This window comes from Camelus ferus, chromosome 3, assembly GCF_009834535.1.
Source record: "Camelus ferus isolate YT-003-E chromosome 3, BCGSAC_Cfer_1.0, whole genome shotgun sequence".
NCBI lineage: Eukaryota > Metazoa > Chordata > Mammalia > Artiodactyla > Camelidae > Camelus > Camelus ferus.
The window spans coordinates 53,598,296-53,623,472 of record NC_045698.1 but is presented as its reverse complement, the minus strand read 5'-3'; the positions used below and the strand labels follow the sequence as shown (position 1 = coordinate 53,623,472).

At 35.9% G+C, this 25,177-nt stretch overlaps 1 protein-coding gene across 6 annotated transcripts in view; it reads right to left on the bottom strand.

Annotated features, from left to right (window-relative positions):
- MSH3 (mutS homolog 3) overlaps positions 1–25,177 on the bottom strand; it is a 137,730-nt gene that overhangs the window by 110,535 nt on the left and 2,018 nt on the right. For all 6 annotated transcript variants that reach the window (XM_032475184.1, XM_032475159.1, XM_032475174.1 and 3 more), the window contains exons 2-8: positions 24,911–25,031; positions 15,594–15,817; positions 13,728–13,934; positions 11,957–12,073; positions 11,437–11,554; positions 9,691–9,836; positions 5,855–6,021 (exon numbers count right to left, since the gene is read on the bottom strand). In XM_032475184.1, coding sequence (XP_032331075.1) covers positions 5,855–6,021; positions 9,691–9,836; positions 11,437–11,554; positions 11,957–12,073; positions 13,728–13,934; positions 15,594–15,817; positions 24,911–24,926 — 995 coding nt within the window. In that variant the 5' untranslated portion in view covers positions 24,927–25,031. The remainder of the gene's footprint in view (positions 1–5,854; positions 6,022–9,690; positions 9,837–11,436; positions 11,555–11,956; positions 12,074–13,727; positions 13,935–15,593; positions 15,818–24,910; positions 25,032–25,177) is intronic.

Below are 25,177 nucleotides of genomic sequence, written 5' to 3'. Positions count from 1 at the left end.
AACCAACTGAAATCTTCCAAACACATTTTACATAAATGAAAAAAAACCTAAGAAAAATTGATAGTTTATTATTATTTAGAAACAATACTATAGCTTAGTACTGTCTTTGACTAATAGTCATTCATTCTAAATACAAAGTAATTAAGCCTGTACCTAGTCATATAAAAATAACGGCGAAGCTGCTATTAGTCTTTTAATTGAAATTCATAGAATATAAAATCCTTTGGAGACCTCTTGTGGTCAAAGTTAAAAATACAAAAAAAAACCCACAAAAACCCCCCCAAACCCAATACTTACTTAAAATGGATATTCTGTAATTCCAAACCATTCTTTCATCTTTTCTCACAAAGCTCTATTATTTCTTCATTAATATTAATGAAATAACCACTAGCTGACAAAAACCTCTGGTTTTACCCTCAGATTTACGTGGAAGAAAAAGAAGGGATTCCAAATAACTACTCATCACTATTTAAAATACAGAAGATAGCACCAAAAACACAACGAAACTCTTTGAAAATTCAATGCTGTGATACTTACTAGAATTAAATATGGAACAGAATTTTGGCAAGCTATGTTCTTCATACTTAATTAAAAGAATTCCCTATCCCCGTTGCTAACTTTTTTTCTTTTTTTTAAACATGGCCGAGAATTGCATCTCTGGTTGATAAAAGCTAAAGATTATGGATGTAAACCAGTGTAAATGGACCCACTAGCATTTTCAGGGAATTAAGGTAGGACCACCTCACCTCAGTGAAGCAAAATAAAGAAAAAATGAATAAAAAGTTGAATGTAAAAATTTTTAAAGAAAAACAAATTGACTAAAATAAAACACAAATGATTGTGTTTCCAAAATGAAGTGAGATCTTTCTAAATAGAAAAATAATGGAATGCTTACATTTGTTTTTATGTCCATCACTATAGGAGCTGGTTTGAAAAAAATATTGGTACAATTTATGTCAAAGAGTGTTTGCCCTATGTTTTCCTCTAAGAGTTTTATATAGTATCTGGTCTTACATTTAGGTCTTTAATCCATTTTGAGTTTATTTTTGTATATGGTGTTAGAGAATGCTCTAACTGCAGTCTTTTACAGGTAGCTGTCCAGTTTTCCCAGCACCACTAATTGAAGAGACTGTCTTTTCTCCACTGTATATTCTTGCCTCCTTTGTTATAGATTATTGACCGTAAATGTGTGGGTTTATTTTTGGACTTTCTATCCTGTTCCATTGATCTATGTGTCTGTTTTTGTGCCAGGACCATACTGTTTGGATTACTGTAGTATAGTCTGAAGTCAGGGAGCATGATCCCTCCAGCTCTTTCTCAAGATTGTTTTGGCTATTCAGGGAATTTTGTGTTTCCATACAAATTTAAAAAATTTTTTGTATCAGTTCTGTGAAAAATGTCATTGGTAATTTGGTAGGGACTGCACTGAATCTGTATATTGCCATGGGTAGTATGGCCATTTTAACAATATTGACTCACCCAATCCAAGAACATGATACATCTTTCCATCTGTTTGTGTCATCTTCAATTTCTTTTGTCAGTATCTTATAGCTTTTGGAGTACAGGTCCTTTGCCTCCTTCGGTAGGTTTATTCCTAGGTATTTTATTCTTTTTGATGGGATGGTTTCCTTAATTTCTTTTTCTGCTATTTTGTTCTTAGTGTATAAAAATGCAAGTGATTTCTGTATATTAATTTTGTATCCTGCAACTTTACTGAATTTATTGATGAGCTCTAGTAGTTTTCTGGTAGCATTTTTAGGATTACCTATACATAGTATCATGTTATCTGCAAACGTGACAGTTTTACTTCTCCTTTTCAAATTTTGATTCCTTTTCTTTTTTTTTCTGATTGTTGTGGCTAGGACTTCCAAAACTATGTGGAATAAAAGTGGAGAGAGTGGGCATCCTTGTCTTGTTCCTGATCTTAGAGGACATGCTTTCAGCTCATACAGTTTAATATCAAAAAACAAACAAACAAACAAAACAAAACAATCCAATCAAAAACTGGGCAGAAAACCTAAATAAACATTCCTTCAAAGAAGACATCCAGATGGCCAACAGGCACATGAAAAGATGCTCAATATCACTAATTACTAGAGAAATGCAAATCAAAACTGTAATGAGGTATCACCTCACACCAGTCAGAATGGCCATCATTAAAAAGTCTACAAATAATAAATGCTGGAGAGGGTGTGGAGAAAAAGGAATCCTCCTACGTTGTTGGTGGGAATGTAAATTGGTGCAGCCACCATGGACAAAAGTAAGCAGGTTCCTTAAAAAACCAAAAACATACTTACCATATGATCCACCAATCCCACTCTTGGGCATATATCCAGAGGAAGCTCTAATTTGAAAGGACACATGCACCCCAATGTTCACAGCAGCACTATTTACAACAGCCAAGACATGGAAACAACCTAAATATCCACTGAGTGATGACTGGATAAAAAAGATGTGGTGTATATATATCACAATAGAACTTGGAAATGGATATACAATGGAGTATTAGTCAGCTATAAAAAGAAATGAAGTAATACCATTTGCAGCAACATGGATGAACCTACAGGTTATCATGTTAAATGAAGTCAGAGAAAGACAAATATCATATTTCACTTATATGTGGAATCTACAAAAAAAAAATACAAATTTTATTTACAAACCAAAAATAGACTCACAGACAAAGAAAACAAACTATGGTTACCAAAGGGGAAAGAGCAGGAAAGGGATAGATTAGGAGTTTGGGATTAACAGATACACATTATTATACATAAAACAGATAAACAAGAAGAACCTCCTGTATAGCACAGGGAACTATATTCAGTATCTTGTAATAACCTATAATTGAAGAGAATCTGAAAAAAGAATATATATGTATGTATATGTATAACTGAATCACTTTGCTGTACACCTGAAACTAACACTGTAAATCAACTACACTTCAATTCTAAAAAAATACATATATTAGCATGCATTAGCCAGTTCCTTTGACATAATGAGTACTTAATAAAAAATAATACACAACTGGAAAAAAAAAATGGAATGCTACCATAAGCATGGAGGACTTAATTGGTTCAGGCAGTGCATTAAAGACACAGAGAAATACTGAATCAAAATATAATCAAAAATGCTTTCTTCTAGAGATCCCCTCCAAAAAAAGGAAGTCCCAAGGGCCAAAAACAATTAGAAAAACACAGCTGTAGATGGGAGATGACACCATAAAGAGCTATGCACAGAGAGTAGAATAAACGAAGATCCAACATACTTCTGGTTGGAGTTCCAGAAGAGCACAGGGAGAGGCAGTATAGAAAGAGGGAATGGCTGATAGGAATAATCAAAAGGACAGCTTAATCTGCAGAAAACTTTCTAGGTTGGGCACTATTTCAAGCACTTTACCTTTACATTAACTTATTTAATCCTCACAATACTACAAAGTAAAAACTCTTACTTTCCCTATTTTAAAGAAAATGAAACTGAAGGACAACACGATTGAGTAATCTGCCCAAAGTCACTAAGAAGAAAGCCAATTTTCTAAGCCAAACCCTATGTCACAAGACCACACTGTTTTATTGCTTGACTTTTGAAACTCTACCACTCCATTCTAAACATAGATATAAATCAGCTTTAGACTCCACAGAAATATGGACTGTTTGCCTATCCATTATGTCCATTATGTGAAAAAAATAAAAATTACATGTGGTCGGTAAACATAGGAAAAATTACATACTCTCAGTGCTAACCAGAGCAAATTAAAATGTGACAAAGGCAGTCATCAAATTTGGTAAAACCCACATATGATATTCAAACTATCTTTGGTACTCCAAATGGCTTTTAAAGCTCATTTGATGAGTAAACATTTAGAAATAACCCCAGGCAATGCTGCCTGCCGGACAAAAAATCAGTTTTGGCAAAGTCTCTATGGAATGTTTTGACGTTCTACTGAATTTTACCTTTATTGTTTTATAAAAGTAAGGGGAAATCAGAAAATGAAAGTGTTGATTCAACTGATCAACTTTACATCTAAATTAATCAAATATACACTCCAGTTATGAAGAAAAATTAACAAAATCAAAGACATAAAATATGGGAAATATAGTTTTAAAAGACTACCCTAAAAATCTTTAGAGATTTTATTAACTTTTTCAGCTCGCTGAGAGCAGCACCCCTTATCAGTCCACTTGTGTGACTTTTAATTATTCAGGTCTGAGCACACTGTCAGAAAGGATTAAGAACAAAATAAGGGGAATTCATGCAGAAATTTTCATCTATCCAATTGGCAGAGATTATTTCAATGATCACTCCTCCTGTTGGCAATGGCTCAAATAACCCACCAATACTATAGTAGGGTTAGCATAAATTGGTATTACCAATTCTAGCAAGCAATCAAGGGCTTTATAAATGTTTATACCCTCTCACCAATTAATTATACTTTTAACAACTTAGCTTAAGGAAACAATCAGAAATGCACACAAATATTTCTACGCATGGATATTCACCATAGCAATATTTGTAGTACTGAAAAAAATGAATACAACATAACAAGAGGGGAATGGATAAATTATGATCCATTTAAATGACCAAATGTTCTGTAGTCATTGTGTTTTCATGAATACCCACTGAAATATTGGCACATGAAATGATAATTTTTCTAGGATTTACTTCAAATAAATAATCCAGGGAGGGAGGGAGTAGAGTTACAGATGAAATGAGATTGGCTGGTTGAGAAATGTTAAGCTGGTTGATGGATTCACAGGGTTCACTACACTATTTGGTACAGTTCCATAAACATCTGAAATTTTCCATAATAATGTAAAAAAATGGGGAATTTTAAGCAAAAAAACAGGATATTAAGCTGATTTTACAATATGAATCCAAGTTTATAAACAAAAGGTGATATACATACACAGAAATAATACACAAAAATGTTTAATGGTAGTTATCTCCAGATTATAGCCTATTATTATTTTTATGGTTTTTTGTTTGTTTAACTCTCAACTTTTCCTAAATGAACATGGGTTAGTGTTATAATCAGAAAAACATATTATGAAAGCTACTTTGAAAGAATTTCAGTTCAACTGAAAAAGGAACATTCAACTCTAAGAACAAAGAAACATATGGAACTTCACTTAGTTTGACTTTACAACTTGTCAACCTAACTAAATGGAAATCATCATGCACTCTCCTGCCTCATCTAAAGTCCAAATTTCTCAACATAAAAAGTCCTCTTCACTTGAGCCCCAGCCCAACTTTCCAGTCTTTCCTCCGACCAAACTCAAGAAACTGTATAGAACCTTCCTTTCACATCTGTCTCGTAATACATCATGCTTTGTGTGTCCAGTTAGGTCTGTGCACCTCTGCCTCTCCTGCTGGATTATAAAGCCTGCCAGACACACATCACAACCACATCTTCTTCCTCGTGTGCCATGGTGCCTAACATACTGCCTCGTAAATGAGAGGAGGGACTTTAGATCTAACAAATTTAACTACTGGACTCAGCCACAAATTGAGACTTGCAGCACAGATAAGGCATTACCAAAATTATATAAACTTTCTAAGGAGTGACTGTCCCCAGAAACTGAAGATTAATTACCAAATAATATCATTAAATAGTATCATAAACCCTTTAATTATCAAATAATACCATGAAATATCATAAACTCTCAACTTCTAAAGTTGTATGTTAAGGTGATATTATGTATAACTTTGGTTTTTTTTTTTTTTTTTTGGAATTTCTACCTACTACTGTTGAAATAGTATTGTAAATAAAAACTTTTTTAACAATGTTGATAATCATCAATTTGGGAATCAGATCTAAGTTCAAGAATCACTACTATTTTCCAGCAATATGCCGACTCACCTAACAGCCGTGGCTCTGCGGATGAGCGTCTCCGTTTGCTCCGACAAGTCTGAGGGAAGCAGCAGCTCAACTGGCTGCAGGCTCAGTATCCGAGTTTCCAGCTCTAAACGGGAAGCAGAGTCCTGGAAACTGTCCAACACAACCTCACCTGTGGCAGGCTGCACTCCCTAAAAACAAAAACATAACAGCACAGAAAATACGTACTTTTCCCACCATGACAGCATAAACAAATATGGAGACAGTAAAGATAAGACACTAACATGCACTTCCATCTCTAAAGTGTTTGAAAACCTGTCTGCTTTCCAAGACTCTGACATCAGAAGTCACATTCACCCTGCCAGATGGAATTTTAGAGAGACACTCTGAATCCAACCAAGTCCTGGATCTAACGCACCAGAGAATCACTGTAACAGGTCACCAAACCCTCCTGGGCCCCAGGCTCCTCCTCTGTAAGTGAGAATAAACCAGTCTACTTGCCTCATAGAGTTATTGTAAGGATCAAATCAGAAAACAAATGAACACTTCGTAATAGTAGTTGTTATTACTAAAAGTAATGTGATATCTTTCAAGTAATCTGGCCACCAGAATAGTAATAAGCTACTATTTCATTATATAAAATTAATTAATAAAAAGTATAATTTTTGCAAAACACAAAATCAAATATAACAAACTCTGAATAAATCTCATGCAGACAGTCAGTCTATCCAGGGGAATAACTATGATAACTAAAAGTCATCTCCATCACCCCAAGACAGTAACAGCAAAGATAACCTGGAAAAGACCATGGTGTGGAAGAAGAAAAAAAAAAGGCAAGTAATTTACTCAAGGTCGAGGGGCAATTAAGTGGTGGAGGCAAGATTTATGTAGTCTGACTCCACAGGCCATGCTCTTATCCACTACTGATCATTAAGAAAGACATGGGGCTAGTATAATACAGACTGCACTGGCTAACAGAAGGGAAAATAATCAGTCCCTATACTCATCCATGGCTGGTGGAAAGTCAACCGAAAGCCTCTTCAGAAAACAGCCCAGCATTTTTTAGGAAAGTTGAAAACACCCATATCCTCTAACTCAGCAGTTCTTCCCCTAGGAATATACTCTTGAGAAACTCAGGCATGTGTATACCTACAGAAAGGTTTATAGCAATGTTCTTTGTACAACCAAAAACTGGAAACAATCCACATGTCCATTAATAGAAGAATAAATAAACTATAAATTGTGAAGTGAAATACAACGTAGCAGTGACAATAAAAGGACTACCACACATGTAAACAAACTGCACGTACAAAATGGTAAACAAAGGAAGCAAGAACCAAAAAGATACATACAACAGTTATATACAGTTTAAGGTGGTAAAACTGGAACTAAAAGCAAGGACATTATTATCGTAAAGTGTGGATTATAGTTACCTTTGGAGGGAGGGGCCCCTCTGTGAGCAGTGTTTTATTTCTTAACCTGGGTGATCGTTTCTGTACATTAAGTATATTACACTGTAAATTTCTGTTTTATGCATTTTTGACTATTTTATAATTTTTAAAAATTGCTCACTTTTAGCTCAAGGAAGTTCCTTAAATCTAGCCCAAAGGCATTCTCTAGTGGCCAAACAGCCAGACCGTAAGTGGGACATTAATATATATATATGCGTGTGTCTAAGTGAAGTAATCCAGAAAGAGAAAGAAAAATATCATTATGATATCACTTATACATGAAATCTAAAAAAAAGATACAGAGGGTAGGGTATAGCTCAGTGGTAGAGTGTGTGCTTAGCATGCAAGAGGTCCTGAGTTCAATCCCCAGTACTTCCATTAACAAAAAAATTTTTTAATAAATAAATAAATAAACCTAATTACCTGCCCTCACCAAAAAAAAAAAAAAAAAAAAAAGACTCCTTAAAAAAAAAAGTGGGCACTCATCATTAAAAACAAGACACAAATGAACTTATTTATAAAACAGAAACAGACAGACACAGAAAATAAACTTAGAAAGGGGGTGGGGAGAGATAAATTGGGAGTTTGAGATTTGCAGATACTAACTTCTATATGTAAAACTGATAAACAACAAGTTTCTACTGTATAGCACAAGGAATTATATTCAATATCTTATATTAATCTGTAATGAAAAAGAATATGAAAAGGAATATATGTACATATATATATTGTATATATGACTTAAACATTATGCTGTACACCAAAAACTGATACAACACTGTAAACAATATCTCGATTAAAAAAATTTTTTTTAAAAACAAAAAACAAAAACACAAAACAGAAACAGACTTATAGACATAGAATACAAACTTGTGGTTGCCAGGGGAATGGGGGGTGGGAAGGGACTGGGATTTCAAAATGTAGAACAGATAAACAAGATTATAATATGTAGCACAGAGAAATATATACAGGATCTTGTGGTGGCTCACAGCAAAAGAGAATGTGACAATGAATGTATGTATGCTCATGTATAACTGAAAAATTGTGCTCTACACTGGAATTTGACACCACATTGTAAAATGACTATAACTCAATAAAAAAAAAAAAAGTTTATATATTAAAAAAAAATTTTTTTAAGTTTATCTCCCAATCTACAAATCAAATTTACGGAAGCTATTTACGTAAGTTCAAGCAATAAATTTATCAGCCAAATTCCTCAGGAGACAGGTGCAGCCTAGACCCGGTGGCCCGGATGTCACCAGCCCAAAAGTGGCTGCTGGGGTAGAGAAAACGCCGGACGCACAAACTATCACTTCTCTTTTTCTCCCCCTGTGGGCCAGTTGGTACATTGTGGTTAACTTTGGCAGTAGGCCACAGGGTATTTCTAAAACCACTAAAGGGGAATTGTTTACTATCAGCTCTGTTCCTCACACTGAGTTTCAGGTAAATATAAAATAGCATTACATCTGTTGAAGCTTAAAAGCAAGTAACCTTACTATTTGTAGACAGGTTCAACTGCCTGCAGCTAGATAAAAAGTGCTTCTCAAGGATAAAAAAATCATTTAGAACCATCCAACAGACATGCTAACTCCCTGAGAGAAAGGCTTATTGGTTAAGCAAATGTCAAGTTAGCACGAGGTTATGCAGCCAGAATGAGGTATTAAAAGGTACTTTGGAGACATTTGGGTTCTAAGAACTTTTGTTGATATTGGAGCTGAATGCAAGTTATAAAAAGCAAAGAGAATTAGTTATTACTTAGGCAAGGAGTCCTGCTTTTGCTTAACAGAACAAGGGAGTCTGACAGGCCCTAAAAAGTCTCAGATTTTGAGCAGAGTCCAGGGATGTCTGTAAACGGGCAAATCTGCTCACAAATTGCCAGGAGCCATGATCAATAAAACTATGATTCACAAATTATACTTATCTGGAAGACTGACTATAAGTATTCCTAATACTGATTAAATACAAAGTTTTGTATCGGCCAGCTATCATTTCCCCTTAACGATCCTTTTCTCTTAATCTAGATATGACATTTGTGTTCAACTTCAAATCCCTAGAGGGAATCTGTGAGACTCTTTGTTACCCTTGCATGTGTTGACTTAAGGGTTTTATTCTGCCGTCTGTACAGTGTCCACACACACGCCTGCTACTGTGTCTCTCTTCAACCCTGAACTCCTAGAGCCCACAGATAGAAGCTATCAGGATCTCTCCCCCGCATAGGGTACCAGGAGGCCATGTGAGAAAATTATAACTAGTAATTTAACATATAAAATTATGAGGAAAATGTTTTTCTAGAACAATTACGTGAGGACACAAGTAATCAGACATCCTCGTTATAAACCATCCACGATTAACCATATTTAAAGACACCACGAACATCTATCATTTGTTCTTCACCTACAAAGTACTTACCACAATTCCAATGAAAATGGTCCCCTTTTTTTTGTCCTTAGCATTTTCCTTATTTTCACAGATACACAGAAGATAGCTGGTAGAACTATCAGTCATTATCTCATCGACATTTACAGCATCATCCAGCTTGACTAAAGGATTCACATGTAATACTTATTAAAGAAAAACAAATGTTACATTCCCATTAGCTTTTCTCCTTTAAAATAATGGTTCTTCTTCCTGGCTATTTTTGCTCTGTGCAAAAGTCTTCCATACAGCATTCATTCTTCTGATTTGCTCTGATCGTAGTTACATGCCTTATCTTCCCCATGACATAAGGCTCATGAGGACAGACAACCATTACCCTCTCACTTCCAAAGGGCGTGGGATATACCTCAGATCCTGTGGAAGCCCAAATATTAACTCTCTTCTTTATTTGGATGAAGCTGAAACTTGAAGCTTTAACAATCCCATAATGTTTAATTCCACAAGTCAAAGCATGAATACACTATAATAGTGTAAATTACTTTCCTCCTTTAAAGTGCCTAATAAATCCCAGAAATAGCAAGAGAATTTTTTAAAGGCATGAGAAAAGAAAACCAAAAAAGAAAACAGAAACATATGTGTGTGTGTGCACGCGCGCGCACATGTGTAGTGTGTCCAGTAAATAAATTCTCAGGGATGACAGCTGATTTTGAACAGTCAGTCTGGGAACATCCAATTTGGGTATCAGCAGATAAGAGCCGTAGCAACAACAAAAGAGAAGAAGGGAAAGGTACGGTTCTAGAAGCAGGCTTTGAAAAAGAGATCCAAGTTCAGGCAAAAGAAATAACAAAGTTACCAGGTTCTTACAGCCTGATCACCTTAGAACAACACAGAGCTGTTAACTAACGGTTTGGGGTCCAGTCTGAGTGACAACCATTCCCTATTCACGGAATTCATGGAAAAAAAGTCTTCACAATTTGGGTAGAAGCTAAGCAGGACACTAAATAAAATCTGTAATAAACCCTAACAAAAATATTACTTTCACACAGTGTCATTTAAGACCTTATCCCCACATTCTTTCATTCTAAGAGACCTGACCTCATCCCATAGTAAACATTTCAAAATGCATTCTTATCTCATTTTACATATCATTATTTGGTTTTTAAAAAATTGACAGAATTATATGACTTCACTGTTGAAATCATTTGCTTCAAAAAACTCACTGAATTTATGAATGACCATAAATTGGGGTGCAATCGTGCATACTAAGGATTCTTCAAAGTGAGAAAGCTTACAATCTATTTTCAAAAGTAATAAAATTTTTATGATGCTAATGATTAATGAAGATGGCCTACTATTATGTTTTATAAGCAGCTAACTGTGTGTTAACTTTGTGGTCTTCTTTTCACACTATGAAGTTAGTAAGTTATTTTTTTAGGTCTTTCTTAGGAAGATCTAGAGGAGCTTGTAAGCCCTAAGCACCTAACCACTGCCCACGCAGGCCTAGGGAAGATGCAAGTTCACATCAGTTGCTAACCTATCGTCTTTTATCAGGTCTTTTTTCTTGCTCTTAAAGTATGATGAACTCTCTTCTCCTTTTACTACAGCATTTGAAAACTGCTTCTTTCCACCCATTATCAAGCCTCCTTTCTTTAGCCACATACTAATCAAAGGTCAAAGTAACCATACCCAAAAAGGTACCCAATCGAAGCTTTTTAAAAAGTTATTTAAAACAAAGCCTTTGTAACATTTAAGAAAAAAATTCCTATTCAAAAAGGATATCTTCTCCAATAAGTGTAGATTTCGTATAAAGAGCAGTCAGTTTCCGGGAGAAGACGGAACTTTTGTTGTCCCCAACGGCCTTTAATGCAGCTGTTTCAGTCTGTTTCACAACTCCCACCTTCAACAAAAGTAAGAAATGCTGAATATCAAATCTGATGGAAAACCGGTTAAGAAAACATATTTTGAGATTTTGAAAAGGTTAATTATGAAATATTTAAAATAAATAAATTATCCCACAATGTCCAGATGGAAGACTTTAAGTAACAGATACCACAGGGACCTTGCAAGTGTGGAGAAACCACTAAGAAACACTTTATCCCAGAGTTGAAAAAAATTTTTACCCTGAATATCTAATACGTTCAAAACTCATGAAGACATAGTGCTAAAATTTATGACAAATTTTAATTTTCTCCAAAATGCCAAATTCCAAAACCAATTACAGCCTACCACCTTAGAAAACGTTTCACTCTCTGCAAGAGGCTCCAATCCCCTTTTCCCACCACTTGAAGCCAAAGCTGACCTTATATCCCTTTGCCACAAGGCGGCGCACGTGAACAAACAGTCGGTGAGTAGGTATGCTTGCTGTCATGAAGTTGTGATCTAAATGGCAGTAGATATTGAGCTCCCGGGCTGCAATCTAAAAAAATGTAAAAACAAAATATCAACAAATTTCTATTTCATGATTCCCTGTGTGGTGTTTGTTCTCTCTGTTAAAAATCCATCCAGTTATACATTTAGAATTGCTGTACTTCTCTATCTGTGTGGTGTTATCAATAAAAAGTCTAAAAGAAACTCCCTGTGGAGAAGCCTATGTTTTAATCTTTTTTTAACAGAGTCCAGGGCCTAACTTCAAGGCCAGTATCTACATCTATAAACGACTCAGAAAAATCTCACAAGTCTTCTTCTATGTCCTTAGATCTATCAAAACCTTAAAGTGCTCAATTTTCTCTACACATGGACAATTCAACAGAGAGCAAGAGACTGTAATGGAATAAGAATTTGCTACTCAGCACACAGAAATAACTGAAAATTGGGAGATACTACAGAGTACACATAAACGATGAACCCTACTTAGAGAGACGGCATCTTTGAGGAAGTGAGACGAGAACCCCTGGTCTGGTGAGCTAATTAATGATGCAGGAGTGAGAGGAATGCAGAATCCGGCAGCACCAACTGACTCTCTTACTTTTCTCTGAAAAGCACCATGGCTCAGATATTGGCCATTGTAGCCAAAGAACTGTTGTTATTCCTACACTCTCGCTCCCCTACACCACCCACCTCTGCACTGTATTAGTTCATCACTGCAGGGCAAGAAAACCTCACTCTTTGCTGTGGCCAAGGCTGAATTCAGCACTCAACCCAGAGAGAATGGCAGAGAACAGCACTTCCTTTCATCCCTTCACTTCCAAGAGGCCAACTAGGTTGCTCCCGTCTGCAGGAAATATGCAGATGCCATTTCAAAGTCTAATTTCATGACACAGAAGACAGCACGATGCCATGTGAATCCGAGAACACCACTTTTCCTGCCACAGGATTTAGAAACTGGAAGGAAAGAAGCTGGCCAAGTCTTCACTTCCCATCCCTAAGGTGGTGGACGTACCACCCCATCACCCTCTGATGATGGATGATCCGGCCAGGCCTCAAACTACAGAATCATCAGTCATGATTCCAACAAAGCGCCATCAGCAATACTTCCGCTAAGCTTGCCCTTAAATGCTCAAATTTACTTTTAACCTTCCTAACTCAGGTCTACATCAAATACCTCAAATTAAATACAAACTCAACTTAGACTAGGAGAGCATGGCTGATATACAGAAACCTGTAAGACTTCAGACACTTATTGGTGGCTGGTAGAGTTACTGTGCTCTTCCACTGAGATTGAACTATGCTGCTGGCTAAGAAAATTCATAAATCAAGGGCAAAAAGAGGAATTTCTGTACATCTAAATTTTTTTTCTTGCTTGAGTCTTCATTAGGAACACTTGCATGATTATGATTCATTCACTTAACCATTCGGTTCATTCATGATCAACTCTTGATGGTTGAAAGGTCCTGGGCTAGGATCATGGAGGATAAGACATTCCAACCTGGACCCCTGACCTCCTTCCCCGCAAGTCTAGCATCTACCAAGTTTGCTTGTGTTTATTTTTAGTTTTTACTTTAAATGAAAGCATTTTAAAAAGGTTAATTGATCACATTAGCTTTTTCATAAGTTAAGAAAATGAACAAAAACACTGGAAAATATGTAAGGCTACACAAGAAAAACACAAAATAGTATCTGAAAAGACTCACCTCTGCATCTTCCCCAAAGAATCTATACTTATATCCACATTCCACACACAAAATTGCATCTTTCTGCTGCTGCTTTATTTCTAAGTATTGTAATTCCAATGGTGTGTAGATGCTTTTGGTCCGTTTGTTAGATGATTTAGAGTCAGAAGTTTTCTGTAAGTTTTCATAACTCCTATGTGATGATCCAAAATGACTGAGTGTCTTGTCCTGGCAACCAAAAGATTTTTATAGTTCAAAAAGTATTAACCATAATGATAGTTCTCGAGAGAGAGAACGAATGCAAATTTGGCACAAAGCTAACAATTGGTGAATCCAAGTGAAAGGTTTCCAGGAGTATATAGTTTATTCAGACAAATTTTCTTGTAGGTTTGGAATTTTTTCAAAGTAAAAGACTGAAAGAAAAAATGAGCCACACTAAACTCCTGCTTAATTACTCAAGCAAATTTTAAAAGCCTAAACTAACAAAGTTTTAATATACTTCTTTTTAAATTTGATTTCATTAAACCTATCATAATAATTTTTTTCCTTATTTATTCTTAGATGTATAAGGCACAAAAAAGTCATCAGGCAGGAATCTCTCTCTCTCAGCAATAAGGCAAAACCACTTTCAACAAGCATGTCAGCAGCTAAAGCTGCACTTAATGTTTAAATTTCCAAGTACAGCTTAAATGATAGTATATTCCACAATCTTTATTCCAAGAAAAATCACAACTTTTTTGGTAAAGAGATATGAGGAAGAGGTTTTGGAAAGCATAAGAAACAAGGTTACATTTTCAACATTAGTATTCCTGCCAGCCATATGTTTTTATATGAAAATCATAGCTAAATCCAATCACAACTTAGAGCAAATTCCTTGCTTATGAGAAAGAGTGTGAACTTCTGAAAATCAGATACAAAACTGTGTTGGTCTGAGTATTTTTCTGAGTAAAGAATCCATAATATTCATTAGATTTAAAGAACTAAAAAAAAAGTAAAGAAGTATTTCTCTAATTCAATGGCTCTCAACCATGGCTACACATTAAAATAAGAGCTTTTGAACAATATCCATGCCCAGTTTATCATGAAAACCAACTAAACATGATTCTAAAGAAGGGTTCTTACTATTAATATTGTTTTTAAAGTTCTCCAGGTGATTCTAATTTTTTTATTGATGTACAGCTGACATACAATACTATGTTAATTTCAGGTGTACAACATAGTGATCTGACAATCAAATATATTACAAAATGATCGTAAGTCTAGTAGCCATCTGTGATTATACAAAATTATTACAGTATGGTGATTCTAATTTAAAGCTGGGCTGAGAGCCACTATTCTGAATTGCAGATTTCAGTGATGGATCAAGAGTTAAATTACCTGACTTTGCGATGGTGAAAAACACTAAGAATCACAAAACAGTGGAAGAAAGGAACCCATATACATTTAGTTTACCTTTGAATTTACTTAATTTCAGCCAAGCTTTCAACTGAAAACCTCAAAACATCTCTATAAATTATCATGATTTTCCAGACTAATCATGGAAACTATAAAGAGGACTATAAGAAACTATACTTGTATTAATTATCAATAAAGAATCTCCCCCAAGTCAGTGGCCCCTAATCCAGGCTATAAATCAGAATCACCTGGGAGGCTCTTTTGTTTTATGTTGTTTTAATAGAACCAATTCATCCCGCCTTAACAGATAGTAAATCAGAATCTCCAGGTATTTAAAAAACAAAAAACTAAAAAGCAAAAGCTCCCTCAGCTATTTTAAATGCTCAGCCAAGTTTGGGAACCACTGCCTTGGGTGAATCCACAAAATCTAATGGCCCTTCGGAACCTGCAGCTCTGGGTAACTAGATATTCATCCATATAACAGTTACATACCTTTTGACTAATCTGAGATTTGGAATCTTCAGAAGAAACTGCATTCCTTGCACGCAGACGATCGATATCCTCAAAATCAGTGCATTTTGGCAGCACTGCACATCTCTCCTTAAGAGGCTTGGTCTGAACTCGATTTTGATGAACGGAAGAATTATGGTAGTAGTATTCTTTCAATTTTTCCAGAGAGTGTGAAACAATCCTGGTCTTCAGATGTTTCTTTGGCTCTTAGTTAGCAAGTCAGAAGAAAATAAAACAGTATTTTGTTTCATTACATCCATTCATAATTAGCATAGAATTTTTAAGAGGGAGCTTCTCACTAAAGCAAAGGATCTAACTATAATGTGATAAAGAAATAAGAAACATTGGGTTCAGGGTGAAAATGGCACACTGAAACATGTATCCAATTTCACTTGGTCCTAAAACCCCATTAAAAACTACCGTATGGCAGAGAGAAACAGAGAGGTGACAACTGTAAACAAAATATCTGAAGCTAGAAGGAAAAACAGATGAGCAACAACGAATGTAGCACACATAAAAGCTAAATTCTGTCAGTAGTACAGAAAACCAAGAACCAATGCTCTTTACAACCCAAAATGCTTAAAAGGTTCAGAAATCAGAACACCAGTAGCTCTGGAAATGGAGAAAAGGGAAGTTCTAAAATAAGGAGGATTGGTTCAAAACAATTTAATCCCTAGACCCCGCCCGACTCCCAGCTCAAGGGCAGCTGTCCTTCCTCTGCTGCAGAGAAAGACAGAGACATCTACAGAAAAGGCAAATTAGGTGCAGCTGAGATGCAGCACTGTGCCTGAGCCAGAACAATGGAACACAGGCTTAGCTCTACGCTGAGAAACCAGCCTCTTCTCACCAGCTCTCAACACAGGCAGTCAGAGGTCTCCTGCCAGGCAGGAGCCGGGAAGACCCTGGACTGGGGAAACTGACCAGCTCCACGGGAAAGACCTGAAGATACTGACACCAGGAACTGACCAAGAAAACCGGACTGCCACCCCTAGGACGTGGGCTCTCCTGCCTCCACAGCTTTGCTCATGCTAGTCTTTCTCCCTGGAATGCCCTTGACCCTAATTTCCACAAAAATTACTTTTTTTCATGAAACTCAGCTAATTCTCCCAGTTTAAAAGCATCTTTTTTTTCCCTCTGGGTTCCTATAACAAGATCACATGCCTAGCACTTACCACATTCTGCCAATTAGCAGTTATTAAAAAGTAAGCAATCCATAAAAGGGAAACTATCATGTACGAGGTACCTACTGTATGTCAGAATACATTATTTCACCCTTTAAAGCAATACTATTACATAGTTACTATTAACTATAAAGAAACTGGGACTGCATTTATCAACTCTTACCTTTCCCATTATGGCAAAAACACTCTGAAGGCAAGAGTTGTGCTTTGCTCATTTATAAAGTTTAAATCTTTCCATATTTACATTCAAACCTCTTTTTAGATGCATACCTTATCCTGTCTCCTGTTAATCTTATAGCTAGAAAAATATATTTGAAATCTCTTTTCAAATGTATATGTTCATCTCAGTTGCTATTACTCTCCACTCCTCAGGATATGTACTTGAATCACTCTTCAGAAGTGTAAGATTTTATATTATGTAAGGACTTCCCTCCTATCGATACAAAACTCTCCTGGGTTAGAGGTGGGCTATAAGTCTTAGAGCTGTACTCATGTTCAATAAAAATACACCTAAAACTGAAGCGTTAAAAACTGAGGTGAAAGAGCCAGACTCTTCGAGCTGGTGAATGCTCCTCTTTTCTTCTTACTTATTTTTGTTTAAGTAAACAGTAAAGTTCATATTTCAAAACATTCTACGTCTATGGCCTTATTTCCAGAAACTTGGGAGTTTGGCTGTCTGGATCTGGAGCAATGTGGACCTGATGACAAGGACTTAGAGTACATGTGTAAGATCCCTTGATGGCCTACTTTCATGCTCTCCCCTGCCCCAACCTCCCCCACCCCGCCACCCTACTCTCACCACTGGCAAGGAAGGTTCTGCCATGAAGCTCCATCCTGAGTTATACTCAATTCAGAAAGGCTTACATCAGTTCAGCTGCAATCCTGGGTTGAGCGCATGTTTCTGTCTAACCTCTCTGCTATCCTTCCACATCTCTTCAAATTTTTTCTTTCCTTTTTCTGCGTAGCCATCTTTCACTCTTAGGCTAGAATGACTTTCCATGGGTGCACCTCAGCTCAAGAGTCTGGAAAGAAGGTGTTCCACCCCTGTTCATTTATATCAAGCCATTATCATTCCTGGAGTATAAAATATATATTAAGAGAAAGAACTGTGATACACAAGAAATTATCCAAAATTAGTTTTTTTTCTCAATGCTCCCAGGACCATTGTACCTTGAGTTATCTAAAAATAAACCAGGGGGAAATGTGGGAAGAATGACGCTTACAAAGGAAAGCCAAAAATCTTTCATTGCCTTCCTCATGGATACCTAAGAGAGATTTTAATACCCCATAAGGCCCTCAACGGAAAAAACTAAATTGGAAGCCTTCTCAAATGAAAAGCCCCCAAGAGCTGTGAAACCCTCATGCCTGAGAGGAGATGCAAATACAGGCCCCAGTCCCTCCACTGGGCCTTGAGGAAGACTAACCACTGTGAAACACCTGGTTCTTGGAAAACTGAGCACTATGAAAATTAAAAAGGAAATCTCACTAAGATGAAGTTGGGAGGCCAGGAGGGGGTGATCTCCTGCATATATCAGTGGACATCAATACAGATCACAACCTCGAAGAGCCATACCTTGCATTTGCTGCAGGCAGTGACACTACTTTACCACCACCAGCAGGAGGAAGAAAGGTTTTCCCCTCGCCTGGCAGCAGTTCAACCAATGAGAGACTGTCACAACTCAGCCAAAGAAACCCACTATACTTGGAACTCTGTTTCCTCCAATGGACTTTTTGTTTATAACAGCCCCCTCTCAACTTCCTCTTCTCTGTAAGAGTTTCCTCTCCTTTGCCTGGCTGAACTTGCATGTGATTTGCCATACTTGCATGTCTTGAACTGCAATTCTTTGCTGCTCCCAAACAAATCCATTTTGCTGGTAAAATAATTGGTTGTTTCCCTATTTTAGGTTAAGAGAACACAAATAGACCTTAGCAACCTCTATATTCTGCTCCTTTACTTACAACCTCACTTGTACTGCATCCTTTTCTGAAGATGCCATGAAATGAACTATCAAACTGCCACAACATGAGATTAAGCCTTGGCAGCATTATCACTCAAGTCTCTGAGTCCTTAAGAGGATATACCCTAGAAATAAGGCAATGGCTACTGTCCCAGCATGTTAAGTGGACCAAAAACTCCTCGCTAAAAAAAAATCGTTCACTGAAATGAACACCTTCACTGTTTGAGCTTTAATTTTTTGTGTACCATAAAATGGAAATACATGGTAGTTATTTTTTCTGCTCAGGCCTCCTTCTGTAGGACTAGGTCATGAAGGATCAAGGAGGTTGAAGAATTATCATATTTTAAATAAAGAATTTTAATCTAGAAGGAAACATGTAGTAGATGCTGAAATGTCAATGTCACTATAAAGAGCTTTTTAAAAATTTGTACAGTAATCTGTTTTACAGATAATTCACGTTAAAAAAGGGGAAAAATAAGAATCTTCGGAATATTACAAACATATTTTAAGTTGGTTGAATTAAACACAGTGTTCTGGCAAAACAAATCTATACTAAAGTCAAGAGAGTGGTTATCCTTGGTGAGAGGAAGGCGTTGTCACTGGGAGGGAGCACAGAGAGGTTTCTTGGGGCCTAGTAATATAGCCTCTTGATCTAAGTGATGGTTACACAGGTGACTTGAGTTTATGAAAATTTATCAAGCTTATGCTTCTTTATATATGTTAAGCATCTATAAAGAATTAAAAACAACAAATCAATATTCATAGGTCTCAGGTTTCAAGAATTGTCTGTTTGGAAAGATAAGCTACAGCCAATTTTTTTTTGAGAGTTTAAGCTCAAAAGAAGATATTTAAGCTTAGGTAGATAAAAATAAGATAAAAGTCAAGGAGGATAAGGTCTTAAAAAAAGAAAAATAAATTTAAGAGGCACCTTCAAACCATGTCTAGTAGCAGAAACCCAGGTAATGGGAAGAACTTCCTCTTCTTTTAAAAGACAAATTTTTTAATATCGGTGCCCTTGTTTTTAAATATTCATTCCAAATTGGAGCATGTTGTTTTAAATTTCAAAATGTGGTTCTTTTTTGTTTTGTTTTGTTTTATTTAAAAGTATAAAATGAAAATGGAAAATTCATTGCATAAAGGTTTTTACCCTGTGTAATAAGTACAGTCATAACAGAATGCAAAAATGGAAATTTAGGGAATGGCATATTTGATTCTATGAACAACTTTAATTTTTTCACCAAAGCTAAGTAGCTTTAGCTTCAGGATATTGATTGCACTGTGTAATAATTATAAATACTGGTTGGTATTTTTTATAAAATGGCTCTAGGAAAAACTGGAAATTACATGAATTTACGGCAAATTTCCATTTGAATTTTCTGGGTATGGTTTAAAGGTTTAATATCTGATATATTTTCCGGGTCTTTTTTAAAAATTGTACCTTTTTTAAATATACTTGGCTATATTTTATAATATCCTTAATTGATTTTGGAAAGTCCCAATTTTTATAGCGTTGAGAAAATGAATGTTTGTATTTATCAAAACGTGTCTGAGACAGAGTCCTACACTATGTTTATTTGTAATTAAAATAAGAATATTAATAACAAAAAATAAAGTCTGAATTGTGGGAGATTTTATTCATCAAATAGTAGCCAGACATATATATATCCCATTCCATATGCTCCTCCTACAAAGTGATGCTGACAATCCTGCGCTGAGAGGTGCATCCATGTTCCTTCCCCTTGAACCTAGGCAGGGCTTTGTAACTAACTCAACCAAGAGAGTATGGCAGAAATGAGGCTATGTGACTTCCAAAGCCAGACTGTAAAAGACAATACAGCTTCTATCCGGCTCTCTCTCAGGGTGCACATCCTCGGAACCCAGCCACGTGCCATGAGGAAGCTCAAACTAGCTCACACAAAAAGACAGTGGAGCCAGCTCATATTGGTATGTGAACTCTTCAAGAACTTTGTAAGCCAGCTGTCAAACACAGCTATTATGTTAGAATATATAAACTTAGCTAAATTAATTACATTTAAAATAAAGGTAACTGCATACACACACACACACACACACACACAGGAATACTACTTAGCCATAAAAAAGTGAAATAATGCCACTTGTAGCAACATGGATAGACCTAGAGATTATCATATTAAGTGAAATAAGTCAAAGACAAAAATCATATGGTATCACCTACATGTGGAATCTAAAAAAATGACACTTATGAACTTATTTACAAAATAGAAACACATTCACAGACATAGAAAACAAATTTATGGTTACCAAAGGAGAAAGCGGGGAAGGCAGGGACAAATTAGGAGTTTGGGATTAACGAATACACACTATTATACATAAAATTAACAACAAGGACCTACTGTATAGCACAGTGAACTACATTTGGTATCTTGTAATAACCCTATAATGGAAAAGAATCTGAACAAGAATATAAATGTATTACTGAATCACTTTGCTGTGTACCTGAAACATTGTAAATCAACTATATTTCAATTTAAAAAAAAAGAAACGAAGGTAACAAATACTCAGGCCTCATCACTTCCTAAAATTTTTACTATGTTTCACTATCATCTATATTCTTAAGGCTATTAACATGTATTGCCTCTGCCTGGTGGAAATACTACATAATGGTGTGCTACTGCAAATATGCATCCTTTCCCAACTCCAGAAAAGTCAAGGCTTAGGAATGGGACTACTCTAGACCTTCTCTTCCAAAGCTTAAAAACAACCCTTAAAAAGATCAAACCAATTCACAAGGATCTTAATTAACTGCTTGCCAGAACAAAGGCCAACATTCTTAATAGAAACACACATCCCAGTATACAATAACACAAAATTCAAAATACCTATGACCCAAACAATTAATTAGTAGACATGCAAAAAGTAGAAAAATCAATCAAGGGATACAGATCCAGAAATGACAGAGATGACAGAATTAGCATGTAAGTGCATGAAAACACATAATAAAAATGCTCCACATAGTCAGGAATGTAAAGGAAAACACAGAGGAGCAAAATGGAAGGTCTTTTTGTTTACTAACAGCTTTACTGAAATATAATTCACATAGAAAAATGGGGGATTTTCAAAAGGAACAAGAAAGAATTTCTGGGGATGAAATACACAATATCTGAACTGAATGTTTCACTGAATGAAATTTATGGCACATTAGACACTACGGGGAAAAAAAAGATCACTGAACTTGAAAATACATCAGGAGAGTCAATCCAAAATGGAGAAGAAGAAAATATGAGACTGAAAAACAAAGGAAAAGAGCTTCAGCTATTTGAGGGATAATGTTAAGTAACCTAGCATCCCTGTTAATAAACTCAGGAGACGGAGGAAACAGAAAAAATAGCTGAGGAAATAATGGCCAAAAAATCTTTCCAAATATGATAAAAACTATAAACCCATCAACCCAACAAGCTTTAAATGAACTCTAAACAGGATAAAAACAAAGAAATAAATTTTTTTTTTAAATACTAGACTAAAGCCCATCAAAATCAAATGTGTGCAAACCAGTGTTAAAGAGAAAATCTTAAAAGCAGCCAGCCATTTTATAATTGTTATAAAATTTTTATAACAAGAATGTTTTACTGTTAAAAATCAAGAAAAAAGACATATTAGGGAAATCAACACCTTATAATTAAAAACCCTTAGATGTCATAAATGCTAAAGGTTAAGAAACTTTGAAGGAATACTGTGATTCCCTTTCTTCTCAAATATATGGCTTTCCTAATATATACTTTAGTTTACTGTGACTTCTCATTCTAGAAATGTATCTTTGGATTTCTTCTTCAATGTGTTTTACCTTTTTTATTGTTATTCCATTGGTTTTCAAAATACAAATTCAAATCACTTTTCAAATGTATAAAGTTCCTTTGTGAGTATAAAAGCTTCCTTCCCCTAGGGATCCCAGGTATAAAAAAGAATTTATAAATTGAGCGTTAAGAACTGAAGTGGATCCATACAATGGAGTATTATTATTCAACAGAAAAAGGAATGATGTAATTTAGAGTACTTAAAATCATAGAGAGAAAGGAGGATGGCATTTGCCGGGGATGGTGGGGGGTAGTTATTATTTAGTGGTTATAGAGCTTCAATTTTGCAAGATGAAGAGTTCTAGAGATGGATGGAGATGATGGCTGCAGAACATTATGAATGTACTTAACTTGAACTGTACCCTTAAAAATGGTTAAAGTGGTAAATTTTATGCTATGTGTATTTTACAATACTAAAAAGAAATTAAACCAATTTATTTTTAATAAGGAGAGAGGTACTGATACATGCTACAACCTGGATGAACCTTGGAAACATTATGTTAAGTGAAAGAAATTAGACAAAAAGGTCACATATTATATGATTCTATTTATATGAAATGTTCAGAATACGTAAATCTACAGACAGAAAATAAATTTGTGGTAGCTTAGGAATGAGAAATGACTGCTAATGAGTACTGAGTTTCCTTCGGGGATGAGGGAAATGTTCTAAAATTGACTTTAATGAGAGTTGCACAACTCTGTGAATACACCAAAAGTCATTGAGTTACACATGCCAAATGGGTGAAATAACTCTGGGTTATTTAAAAAAAAACCGAGTTGGAGCAATCACCCGGCTTCTGACCAGTGGGCACTCCTCTCCCTTCCTGAGTGTGACTTTTAACAAAGAGCAAAGGTCTTATTTCAACACTGTTCCCCCATTTCCACCTCAGTTCTCCCGTGTTCCTGGGTAAGTCACTGTGGTAACCCTCAATCCTCACCTATCACCCACCTCTTCTTCTATAAAAAGAGGACAGTAAGGGTTATTGGGAAGACTAAAAGAACTACAAAAAGCCTCTAGGACAATGGCAGGCAAACAGTGGGTGCATTAACTGTTTGGAGAATTTACTGAAATACCAAACAGATCAGGTCCATGCAGAGTAATGTAGCAAAGAAAGGTAGACAGCCCCAGAAAACGCAACATTAACACACCGCAAATTCTGCCAAGTCAGGCCTCTTGTCATGACCCCTTTGGGTAGAAGGAGGAAAAGAGTATCTTCAGATTTATCCTTCCTTTTAGCCATACATCTCCATTTCTACAGTTATTTCCTATTAAGGCTTTCACGTGGACCCTAAATCCAAATTTTCCCTTTTGAGGAAGGATAGATATCTTACATACTTGATTCACTGAAATGAACCTTTTTTTTTTTTTTTTTGCTTTTGCCTAATTTTCTTCAACTAATTTCTCAGGGATAATGAAGAAAGAAGCATTTACTGTCCTCCCTTATCACAAATTGAGGCCAAAAACTAGGGAAAAATCTGTTCAACTACCTGCATCCAACATCTCTAGAATTCCAGGAGCTCAGAAATGGTGGTTTTACCCAAAGCCTTTCAGCATTTAGAAAAAGCAGCTACATGATTAAAAAGGACAAGGTAGGGGGAAAGTGTAGCTCAGTAGTGGAGTGCATGCTTGGCAAGAAAGAGGTCCTGGGTTCAATCCCCAGTACTTCCATCAACAAGTGAATAAATAAATAAACCTAATTACTTCCACTGCAAAAAAAAAAACAAAAAACTTTTTTAATTAAAAAAAAAAAGAACAAGATAGATCTACATTTCCTGACACTGAAAATTGTTCAAAATGTTCTAAGTGCAAAAAAAGTTGCAAATTAGTATACATAATGTAATATAATTTATAAAATATTATTACTAATTAACTAATTTGTGGGTCTATGTGTGTACATACAGATGTGTATAAACAGAAACACTTGGAAGAATATACAGCACTCTTCAAAACCAGCAGTAAGCCTTACTGAAAGGGAGGGGTTGTGAGGTCTTTCGCTGTCTACCTTCTACATTTCTGTATTATTTGAAATTTTCATAACAAGAATGTTTTACTGTTAAAAATCAAGACAAAAATTTGCTAGAGGGAATAAAAGAGAAAACTGAGAGAACTACAGCCAAAATGCAGAACTCCAGCTCTTACCTCTACTCCCCAACCTCCTACCTACACCACCCCTTAGGAAGGATCCACTCTACTTGAGCACAATGGTGACTTTTCTCTGCAAAGCAAAAAATGGCCCAACTTTCCAAAAGCCTCCCACCCTCAGGAAAATGCAAGAATATCAGAGCCATGACTAGTGAGAATGAAGAAAAATTGCCCCAGAACTTACCAGGGTTCTCAGACATTAATGAATCACTTCCTCCTTCCTTTTGGTGGACTTTCTTTGCTTTCTTTTTAACAGGCCCATCACTCTCCAGTGGTCTCTTTTTACTTCTGTCCACTTCTGCAACCTATATTGGAAAACGATGTGTTATCTCTAATCTCAAAACTTGATGTATGTAAAGTAATTTAAACCTTACTTCTGAATGACAGCAAGGTCCTTTCCATCCACCCTTCATAGAGTCATCTACTTAGAGCTACGAGTGAACTGTTTTAC